Consider the following 12,668-nt stretch of genomic DNA (forward strand, 5'->3'; position numbering starts at 1 on the left):
CAAAATGATGTAAAAATAAGCTGTTATAAATAAAAATTAAAAAATAAAACATGGTCTCCTACAAAAAGTCCTCATAGGTATTTATGGATACAAATTTAAGCTACATGGCTAACATGTTAATTCTAATCTAAGCAACTTTCAGGCTAGCATAGGCTTCTTTATAGGATGAGAAGTTTTACAGGGTACAAGGATATCGGTACATAATTTGAGTTTACAGACATAGGAAATACGTTTCATGAGTTTTAGAGACAGTAAGTGATAGAGATATTCAGAATAAGACAAGGTAGCTAAATGCTGGAACAGTCAGGAATAGCTCCATATAGGGCATGAACCTTAAAAAGAAGGTAGAACTTAGAGAAGATAGAAGACGGGAAATGAAGGAGAGACTGGATATAGAAGCACAGGATGATGTAGGGGTTATTTCTGGGTAGGACTGGTATGATAGAAAGCAAAGGAACAGATGAAAGAATATATAAAAGATGTAAATGACAGATGAGTAAATCAATTAGGCTGGCTTTGAGGATTGACAAAGGAACTAGAAGATGAGAGAAGACTATTTCTAAATCAATTCTGAAGGCAAGGCTAAAATATTGCAATTCATTCCATTGAATTCTATTTAATTCAAATTCCTACACTAGACAGAGGAAACACTAAAGATTTTTAAAATGAGCAAAGATGATCTGGCAAAGATAGTATATATTGAGCAGTGAGAAGAAAACTGAAGATAAAGGGTCAAATAATGGAATCCCTGACTAAGTTAGATGGTAACCAAAATTGAAAAAGACAAAACAGAAAAAGAAATCACTCAGAAATGATAGAGGATGACTACTACTTATTTTTTTCTGTTGAGGCAACATTGGTTCACAGTGTTTGTGTTTTAGAAGTATGGGGTCTCCAATCTCCTCCTTCAGATGTTACCATACCACACCCATCACCAAAACGCCCATAGAAGTTTAACTCCTAGGTATCACTAGTCCATTGTGTTCCCTCCCCAACTTGTTCTTACTCCTCCTCTTCCCCCTTCCCTCTAGCAGCCACTAATCTATAGTCAGATTTCAAGGGTTTAGTGTTAGTTTGGCTTTATCTGACCCCTTACTTGGTTTCTCCATATTCCACATATAAGTAATACCATAGGTATTTGTCTTTCTACTTCTGACTGACTTTCACTTAGCATAACCCCCTCTAGCATCATTCTTGTTGCCACCAATGCCAAAAGTTTATCTTTTATGATAGTTGAGTAGTAATCTATTGTGTATATATGTACCATATCTTCTTAATCTACCTATATTTGGGCACTTATGTTGTTTCCATCTCCAGGCTACTATAAGTGGTGCTACAAATGAACACTGAAGCGCATGCCTCCCCTTGAATAAATTTCTTTTTGTATTCTCAAGTAGATACCTTGGAGTTGAACTGCTAAGTCACATGGCAGATCAATTTTTTTGATCTTTTGAGTAAACTCCATACTGTTTTTTCCATAGGAGTGGGACAGTGTACATTCCTACCAACAGTGTAAAAGGGTTTTTTTTCTCTCCAAATTAAATGGGAATCGAGGGAATGGTGTCATGAAAGATAATAAGGGCTTCAGCCTAAGTGACATAACTTATCTATATTAGAGGTAGATGCTACTGAGGCAATGGATAATATAGTATCTCAAATACCTGTAGATGCTGCTGAGGCAATGGATAATATAGTATCTCAAATACCTGTAGATGCTGCTGAGGCAATGGATAATATAGTATCTCAAATACCTGTTTACACAAATATTTACTATATAGTTACCTGTCTCCATTGTTACAGAATTGAACAGCAACAACTTTATCCTATAATATAAAACAACATATTTATGGTTAAAATTTATATATATAACAAAGTGTTCTTCCCCTCAAATTCACTTGTGAAAACATTGTGGCATATATTTTTTTAATAGAATTTTAAAAGAATACTAATTTTCTTTGAAAAAAATTAATGAAAGTTAAACACTGAATGAGCCAAGGAGGAATACTTATCAACAATACTTGAGACAAAACAGACATAAGCAAACTTGTTTTTTATATGGTTTAGAAAACCATAATCACAATAGAAAGATAGTTCTAAATAGGTATTAGTTCATTATGTCTCCCCTAAAATAGTATACCAATCAAAACACCACTTTAAAACTAATTGGTTTAAGAGTAGTTAAATTCCCTCCTTAATCCCGTATTTTAATTTCAGAAAAATTAATTTTCTCTTTCCCACATCGAATAACTAACTTACAATGAATTTATCTGTTAGCCTTTGTTTATAAGGTTATAGTTTATCGATTGCTATTTGAACCATGTATAATGATCAAACCACACACTCACAAATCTAATGTGTATCATAGCAAGAAAAGTGTAAACCAAAATGTAGATTGTCTCTGCTTTATCCCTTGATAATAAAAGTGTATCCTCAACTGTTGTACACATTTTCACAAACCACTCAATCACTACAATGCATCTGAACTTAATTTTTAGTTAAAAACTCAGATACTAAATGACTTAGATAATGATATTAAATGACTTAAATATTTTTCATTAAGATTTTTTTAGGTTATATATGTTCTAAGGTAACCATGATTGAAACTGTTACAGTTTCACTATAGTGTAAGTCTAGGAAACTCTAGATTCACTCTGCCAGCTGCAATCACTGGTTGTCCATGTTCTGAAGGGACATCTTATTTTACATAACTAAAGTCCCCACTTATTTCAATAGGGAATATTTATTTCATCTTATTTTTCTTATGAGCTGAGCACCTGCAAAAAAACAGCTCTACCAATCAATTTTTCTTCATCTTCCACTCTACCCAATTCTGTAAGCTCTCAATAAATTTAACTGCACTGATATATATGCTCTACTTGGGCATCAATTGTAAAGATGCCTCCTTTGTATGCTCTAGCACAAATGAATTTCCCATAATGTATAGTCTGACTGAGATCATTATATCCTAAGTTTTTCCCTTTCATAATTTAAATATTCCAGGATTTTAGTATTTATGAATAAGATGATAGGAAGACAGGAACTCAGTTTGGTTCAGCAAGTATTCTTGATATTGTCCTATGCTTTTATGTCAAGACAAAAAGCAGGAGGTTTTTCCAAAAGATCAAAAAAGAAAAAGCTTTCTAACAGGGGCTCTTTTACTACAAGTTTCAGGAGTATGATTGATTCCACAACTCACGAAGTAGCTTTTTAAAGTTATCATTCAGGGAACTGTGCGTATTTTATTAATTTATGCTAATACTGCTTCAACTCAGTTGTCAACTGTAATTAAGAACTGTAATATTAAGACTTGCAAAGCTGAATGCTTTCAATTTCTGACACAACTTAAAAGAGATGTACAGTGAGTTGAATAAAACTACTACCACATTCATAGTAAATAATTATCTGGAGAAAATGATTAAGAAAATAATTAGGAAAGGATGAAAGTAACACAGGGGAGGGGAGAGAAACTGAGAAGAAAAGTGTCAGTCACTAATGTCTGTCACCCCAGGAATAAAGCTGTTTCCTGATAGAAGGCTGTTATTGGTAACAAAGTGGAATTATACTTCAGGAATCTTTAATATCATTTTGAAAAAAATACTCATATCAACAACCTAAATTCTGTACCATTGTTTTTACTAAGACATACTTAATATGTATGGCTTTAACAAACATATCAATTTAAGTGTCAATAACTTATTTAATTAAAAGTAAAGCAGGCTAAAAGAGCCAGCTAGAATTCTTTTAATAAACCATTATTTATAAATTATAACTGCTACATGCAATTTTTATTCTATAGTCAAATAGGCCTTATCTTAAAAAACATAGCTAACTAAATTCAGATTATTGCTCTGATATTACTGAAGAGAAATATTATTCATATAGATTTTAGCACCAATCTTAGCAAAATAGGTGCAGCTGAGAACAGAAGAGTTAACACCAATTTTCCAGGGATATTATAAAAGAAAGCAGCATATTTAAGTTTCTTATTTTGTCCTTACCGTGTGTGACTCTAATTCAGCAATTTTCTCTGGGACCTCAGAACCCAAATAATATATCCTAATCACATGGTCAGTGCTACCTGTTGTAATAAACATACCACCTAGAGGATTAAAAAAGCAAAAGAAACATCATATCAAGGTACTTTAAAATACCTGATAACTTTTTTAGTTATATGTACCTCATGTAAATTAAAAGTTTATCTTCTAATCATTAAAGACATAGTAACCTTTCAGAAAATATAAAAAAAATTCAATATAGAGAAAAGAAATATTTAAAGGGCAACTATAACTTCAACTCAACAACAAAAAATCCACCAGTTATACAATGAACACAAGCATAAAAGATCACAGCTTTCCGGAATTCACTCCTTTATTTTTATGTCAAGACAATAATGTTGCAAAATTATTTATTATTTATAAAATGATCTATTATCTAAAAGTCTCCTTATAGGACTGAAAGTGATTAAATATAAAACACTCCGACTTCTAGGATGATGAAAAAATTCTAGAATGTATAGTAGTAATGTAGGCAGAATATAAACATACTTAAAGCTACAGAACCATACACTGAAAAATGGCTATTAAAGTGGCAAATTTTGTTATATTTTATAAAATAAAAGAAAAAGAAAAGGTTAATTAGAGTATGATTATTAACAGTGGGAAAGCACTGTTTACACATTGTAAAAGTGTCCCGTATGTGAAGCAACAGTAATATGTTTTCTGAAGTCATGGCAGGATTTTAGTGTTGAATTTGTAGGGATAGTTGTCTATTATTTTTACTGACTAAATTCTGTATTATAAAAAATATTAATTGCAGGTAAGAAAAAAATTCAACAGCTTTTACATACCAATTAGAATCCACACAGTCCACCTATCATAACATGATTCATACTTTTGGTATGCTCTTCTATTAACACTGAAACATAAGCATTTTACTTCCACAAATTTGAAATATACATTTGTTATAACTGGATCACTTAATATTTTCAGTATTCAAAACATTTCATTTTTACACATACCAGAACTAAAAGATGAACAAGATATCTGAACTCCAGGTCTGGATCTCTCAGTAAATTTCACTGGACGATCTCTAAGGAAAAGCAATATGTTCTTATTTTTCATCATGTTATCTAATGCATAAGAACCTTAGCATGCTACTGGATATTAATATATTTAGTATCAATATTATAGAAAGCACAAAATTAAAAGTCAATAAATACTACTCCCATAATTCATGTTAAAAATACATTTACCCTTAAAAATATGTTTTACAGTGTCAGTATTATTAATATACTTTCATAAACAAATTAACATGATCTTTCATTAACATGAATATGAACTGTATGGGTCTACTTATATGTTGATATTTTTTAAATTAATATATTGGAAGTTTTTTTGAGATTTGAAAATGTATCAGTTTATCACACAGGTAGGTTTTTTTAAGATGTAATATTTTCTGCACTATAGTATGAATATGACTGTAATACTATATGCCATAAAGCTTTTAATAAGGATTCACTCATATAGGCTAGGCTACCACGAAACACTCATATCAATCACGCTAAGTGGCTATAAAGTAATCATGTTGCTGCTTCTTTGCGATTAATGCATGAATCTTTATATCAGTAAATACACATAAATTTATTTTTCATATTAACTTTTAATTTTTTGATATCAAGTATTAGCAATATGTATAATATCTACAGTTGTTTTTCAATCTCATAAGACAATATTGATCTAGATAATAAAAAGTTAATTCAACTTGTAAACAAATGATGTGAGCTTTATGTAATCAACAATAGAGTACAGGATATAAACATACTTTCTTGTCCCTACGACTTCTTATTAACACTTCCTTTTCTCTAGCTTACCGTATTTAAGACTGCAGTACACATATAATTACATAGACTATATATATGTGTTTATGTCTATTTATGTTATCGAATAAGACAAACAGCAGGACATTAGTAGTTAGGTTTTGGGGGAGTTAAAAGTTCATGTGGATTTGACTACATGTGGGTCAGTTCCCAACTCCTACATTTTTCAAAAGTCAATTGTACTATCATTAGGAGTACAAAGTCTTAGCAAGATAAGAAGTTAAAAAATATATATTCCTTCCCAAAACTGTGTATAAATCTCTTCAATGTAGTCCCATCAAAATTTTATTTCAAAATCTCTAACACAAAATTGAAGTATGGACATATATATACAGATAGATGGATAGATAGACAGATGGTAGATAGATAGATAGATAGATAGATAGATAGATAGATAGATAGATAGATAGATAGATAGATAGATAGATAGATGAATGGATGGATGGATGGATGGATAAAAACTAAATACACTGACAATTAAAAATATCTCAAAGTAATAAAGCAAAATTAATCATGCATGTTTTATACACAATTTCTAATCCAGTACTAAACTTACCTAAACTTCATTGTTTTTGCATGCCATTGCCAGAAACACACTGTTCCATCAGCACCAGTAGAAGTGAGGTATCTGGTTGTGCCTTTAGTTGATGGACAAAACTTAAAAAAACAAAAAATTCATTTCAGATAGAAAGGTTCTATGTTTAAATTTATTGTAAACATAGCATGTTGTAAAATTATACTCACTTTAATATGTTATAATATTTTCACTTAAAATATTATGATATCAGCTATTTAAATTTAAGTTTTAGAAACATTATAAAATGCTTAAATATAATTAGTATTTCTAATTTGTGATCTAAAGTGTAGTATATAATCCAAATTTTTGTTAAAGTTAACACTGCCTATTACTACACTAATAGTAACTATAATTAATCATCAACGTCAATTTTACTTTTATTTCTTTATTGAAGTAATATTGGTTTACACTGCTCAGATAAATGAACACTTTACACAAATTTAAAATGTAAAATAGCTGTAGAAAAGAGTCATTGTACAATATTTTAAGTCTAAAAATGACTTTAAAATCACTTAACATCACACTTCTAGATTTCACTAATTTTAATGAAGAAATTCAAGTCATTAATAGTTAAATCATTACAGACTCCCTGCTGGCTTAAGGGTTAAGACTCAGCTCTATCACCAATACACCATGAGTTCTATCCCTTGCCAGGGAGCTAACCCACATTCAGCCTAGCAGACCTCTCCTGTCCTGTGCACTGTGCCTCTCAGCAGTGTGTTTCAGTAAATCTGCCTGTTCTGCTCCCTACTCTCTCTGATGAATACTCTCACCTCCTGCACCTCTGAACTATACCACAGTTCTACACACAAAAAATTAAACGATGGTTAAATCAATAATCTGTTAAACATATGTTTACATAGTAAAATTTATCAATTTTTATATACATATGTATATGACATCAGAAGTAAATCTAAACCAACGATTAGGAAATAATATCTAAGTGTCTGGGCTTTAATATACCATTTTAAATTCCAACTTCAATGAAGTATGGTACCAATTTTGCTCTTCTAAAATGTAAGCATGGCCCTCTCTGGTGGCTCAGTGGGTTAAAGCACAGCACTACAAAGCTAAAGACACTTCAAGCATGAGTTTAATCCCCGCCCCAGGAGGTGACCACATGGTGTGGCAGACCTCTCCTGAGGTACCCGCTGCTTTCCTCAGCAGTGTACTTCCTCAATCAGCCTGCTTTGCTCTCCACTCTGTCTCTGGTGAAGCCTCTCACCGCCCCTGCACTTTGGCCTGTACCTAGTTCTGTACACATAAATAAATAAATCTTTAAAATAAATAAATAAATAAATGTAATCAATATCATTCATTTTAATGACTAGTTTAAATAGATCAAATCTCTGCAATATCATGGAAAAAACAGATTAAAAAACATATACTTGGCCCTCCCTGGTGATGCAATGGGTTAAAGCACAGCACTATGAAGCTATCTGCAGCCACTATTGCACCAGTTCTATCCCCTGTCAGGGAGGTGACACATGTGGTGTGGCAGGCCTCTCCTGACCCACCCGCTCCTCCCCTCATCATTGTATTTCAGTTGATCTCCCTGTTTTGTTCCCTACTCTGTCTCTGCTGAATCCTCTCATCCCCCACGCCTCTTGCCTTTACCCCAGTTCTTATATGCATAAATAAATCTTTAAAAATATATACTTAAATTGCCAATTTAAAGGACAGTCACAACCCTACTACTAGACCATAGGTAACCTTTATCTAGAAGTCTGTTTCTGATACCTAGTACTTTACATGTCCTTAGAGAAGAATCACAGACAAGGGAAGAGCTAGTAGACTAATGATGCAAGGGGACATAAGAAACAGTTGAAAATCAAACTTATCTCTAGTATGCTTAGAGTTTTAAAAATTCCAAATGTAGATAAAGAATACCTTTTACTGATATGAAGATTAAGTATAAAGGTGCATAATATTTCAATAAAATTTTAATTCAAATTAAAAAAAGGTAATTATAGAAATTAGAAGTTATTTACTTAGTTTCACTGTTTGGAAGCACAGAAATTCTAAAAACCACAGTTTAATTCACACAGTAATCATCAATTAATATTAGCTATTAATAGTTAATGTACAGTAAAGAGATAAATATTTGGGCAGTTTACATATAATTTCTAAGATAGAGAAGCTTGCATTAGAAAACATTAGTGCACAATCTATAGCAAGTTATGGCCCACAAACCCATTCCACCATACTACCTGTTTCTGTAAATAACATTTTATTGAACAATAAGCTATACTGTCCATGGCAGCTTTCGCACTGCAACAGCAGAGTTAGATATTTCCAACAGATACCACACAGACTGAAAAGCCTTAACATTTACTATCTGGCCTATAAATGTGTTGGTCTCTGATCTACAAGAATGAAACAAATATAAAGAGTAATTTTGTTAAGTTGAAGAAACTAAAATTAATTTTTATCCCGACTATATTAAAATTGATTCATCAATCACAAAGGGGGATCTGGTCTGTCAGTATACTTTAAATGGATTGTTTTTAAGTGACAAATCATTTTAGAGTTTGTAAAAATGAAAATGTGCTTTCTGAGATACAAATATGGCAGATAAAATGAGTAAGAGCTACTAACTATCCTTCCACCCAGAGGCAACAACTATCAATAATATACCACTTTATCTCAATTAAAAAATATATTAAATGAGACAATTATCAAAGAATAAGTAAAGCACATAGAATTCATGCTAAATGGTGATTATTATTAGGGATAAAAATGAAACTAAGGAATGATACAGTGTGTAGATGGGGGATATTTTATTGGAGTGGTTAGGTGGTCAGATAAGGTTTCCCTGAGAAAGTAACATATGCACAGAGCAATTAGAAAATGAGGTAATAAGTCTTATGACTATCCAAGGAAGACCATTCCAGAGATAAGAAAAAGCAATAGCAGAAGCAGATGTGTAGCTAGAGTGTTGTAATAAAGCAGAAAGGGCAGCAGTTAAAACAGAGTTCAGTATACAAGTAGTGAAGATTAGGTAGGTAAAAGAGAGCAAGGAGCTGAGAAGGTAAGATACTAGAGGTCATTTCAAAAGCATCGGCTTTTATGTCAGGCTCAAACATTACTAGATACTTGATTTAAATTCCATTTTAAAATCACTCAGATTGCTATGCAGAGGTTAGACTCAGGCAAGAGAGAGGGGGAAAAAATGCAAGAGTATCAGTTAGATGTCTATTTCAATAATCTATGTTACAGATGATAGTAGTCTGAAACAGGGTATTAGTGATGGAGGTCATGACATTTGTCAGACTCCAAATATGTATTTATGTATTAGGCGAGTAGAGTCGACATGATTTCCTAACAAGTTTTACATACACACACACACACATACACACACACACACATACACACACACACACATACATATACACATATATAAAAGATATAAATATACATATTTACATGATTTAACATGATTTTCTAACAAGTTTTATATATATACACATATATAAGTATAAATGTATATATAGCTTGTTAGAAAATCATGTTGACATATATGTGTGTGTGTGTGTGTGTGTATATATATGTAAGAATGAAAAAAGTCAGAAATGACAGCTCTAATCTACTGCTCTGAGAGAAGTCAATGAATTTATTGAATGTCAACCATCATTACAATAAGATCACTGAAATTAATACAAAAATTTTCCTAACATTAAACTACAGATACAGAATCTGACAAAAAAAATCTTGCAGTAAATACAAACACAAAGTATACCAATATTCAAGTTAGAACCTGTTTATATTCTAATCAAGTACTAATGTTGTTCTTTAAAGGCATTCATAAGTCTCCTTACTTAATAAATATGAATGAAATAAACATGTTTAACACTATCTGCAAAAAACCTTTCCAAGAAAACTTTTCTAAAGGGAATAGATTTTTATGAGAAAGGAACTTTAAATATACCTGGCTATCAGAGAAAGACAAGAACTGTATGATTTCACTCAAATGTGGTACACAAAGTAACAAAATCAATAAACTAAATAACACGAAAATAAATTTGTAGACTGTAAGGCCAATTAAGGGTTATCAGACAAGGGGAAAATGGTGGAGGGAGGGCAGGTAGAAATCCAGTAAGAAGTCAAAGGCATTGTGAAGGATAGAACTGGACATTTAATGGTAAACTTAATGCAGTATGTACAGGTACTGATCTATGATCATGCACAACTGACAATGTTAAAATGCAATGTTACTTTAAGACTTTTTTCTTAAAAAAATATCAGACTGTTGCATAGGAACAAAAGACCATAAGAGATCAACATTTCCCCATTTTTAAAATTATACAAACAACAAAATGAAATTATATTGTATTATATACATTAGTGTTCTCCTTTAAATTTTCTCACCTGTATGGAAGTAATAGATGCTGAATGTCCCTGAAGGACTGCAACTGGTGCACAAGTTCGAAGACACCACACTCTTACCACCTTATCACAGCTGCCTGCGGCAATGAGAGTGTTTTCATAGTTAACAGCCATGTCAGAAATTTCAGCAGAGTGCCCTCGAAGTGTAGCAAGGAGGCGTCCATCATCTGTAGCCCAAATTTTCACCAAACAGTCATCTGAACCCTATGGTAATACAAAAGGATGGGAGATTTACAATGAAGTAGTCCTGTCACACCAAACAAAAATCCACAAAGGGTGATTTTATTAGGTTACTTGTAAGTCTTTACTTTGCAATGTCCTCTTTCGACATAACTTAAATCTAGTAATAAATATAAACAACGTCCAAATAATAGCACTGGCAAAACATTGTCCTAACTTACAATGGCTTTAATGAAGAGCTCCTTAAAACTACTATTAGTCCTAACAACTCCAAAAATAATTTAACTCATTCATTTCTCAGGAAAAAAATTGTGCTGAGGAAAATATTATGCTGAACTTTCTACTGAGTATTCAAAATAGCTTGAAAATTGTCAGATGAAATCCTACTCTAATGTAGATGTTAATAATTATGTTAATGAAAAAGATGGCAAGGATTATCTTTATTATAGTCATTAACATCCAAACATCTAGGTGATACATCTGGAGTCATAACTGTGCTGTGTTTTGTATTCAAAAGCACATGATGTGACTTGGTGAAAAAAAAAAAAAACCCAATTTTAAAAATAACCAGTACAAAAATCAAAGATACAGACAAGAACTATAACCACTAAACACAGGTTGATGTAATCATTAATTAAGCAGAACTAACACCAACCATACTGTGATAAATGGAAAATGCATTTTAATAAATATTTGTTAAAATAGAATGATGTGAAATTAAGTAGCTAACACATAATTTAACTATCTCAAGAATATTTAGAGTAGGTTTCCCAAGATTGAGGAATTACATAAAATTAGAAAAGGTCTCAATTTCTACTCATCTTTTCTTGCAGTCATGTATCTAAAAAGGATAAACTGCTATAAAAATAATTTAATGCCATAAGATCTAGCTTCAATTGTTATATATCACCAAATATGCTGCAGTATCATAAAATTTAAACTCACTGTAAAAATTCTTCTCCCACTTCGGTCAAATGCTACACAGTAGACTGATGATAAGTGCCCCAAAATTCTCTTATGCATCTTAATGTGCTGGTAAGCAGATGAAGGGAAAATATGGCTGAAACGACTACATCCAGTTAATTGCCTGGCAGAGGTGATATTCACTGGAAAACATAAAATAGGATTTTCACTTCTTAGAACCTAAAAATTAAAGCCAACTTCCTGAAGTTAAATCATGGATATTAAGATGAGACAAAACATGATATACACATCACAATTCTATCCATGTGAAATTTAAATTCCTTTACATTTCTCATGATTTCATTGACTTAAAATCACTACTACAAAGTACTGCAGATAATTTTTTTTTAAATGGAAGAAAGTCTTACTTTCTGCTTCCTTTACTATGATTTCTCAAATACATCCTATGCTTTGCCTTCCTTGATGCACTACAGTCCAAGACACTGTCATTTTATAAATAAATAAATTAATTAATATATAGACAAATCTTAAAGACAAAGGCTATATTTAGTTAAGTATAATATATCCTTAATGTTGTGCTAGGAAATTCATGCATTTCTGTTTTGCCTCCTCATACCAGCCTGCCCAACTTTCAGCTGTCCCAAAAATCTCAAGAGTAAAACAAGAGATTCATACAGTGAGAAAAGAAGGCAAATTATTAAAGCACATTGGTTTTTAGCAACAAAT

At 31.8% G+C, this 12,668-nt stretch overlaps 1 protein-coding gene across 1 annotated transcript in view; it reads right to left on the reverse strand.

The window, feature by feature from the left end:
- BRWD3 (bromodomain and WD repeat domain containing 3) overlaps positions 1–12,668 on the reverse strand; it is a 158,689-nt gene that overhangs the window by 86,489 nt on the left and 59,532 nt on the right. The window contains exons 7-12 of the mRNA XM_004685617.2: positions 11,964–12,124; positions 10,821–11,042; positions 6,432–6,532; positions 5,018–5,088; positions 3,999–4,099; positions 1,783–1,823 (exon numbers count right to left, since the gene is read on the reverse strand). Coding sequence (XP_004685674.1) covers positions 1,783–1,823; positions 3,999–4,099; positions 5,018–5,088; positions 6,432–6,532; positions 10,821–11,042; positions 11,964–12,124 — 697 coding nt within the window. The remainder of the gene's footprint in view (positions 1–1,782; positions 1,824–3,998; positions 4,100–5,017; positions 5,089–6,431; positions 6,533–10,820; positions 11,043–11,963; positions 12,125–12,668) is intronic.

This window comes from Condylura cristata, unplaced genomic scaffold, assembly GCF_000260355.1.
Source record: "Condylura cristata isolate star-nosed mole 26May11 unplaced genomic scaffold, ConCri1.0 scaffold00019, whole genome shotgun sequence".
Taxonomy (NCBI): Eukaryota; Metazoa; Chordata; class Mammalia; order Eulipotyphla; family Talpidae; genus Condylura; species Condylura cristata.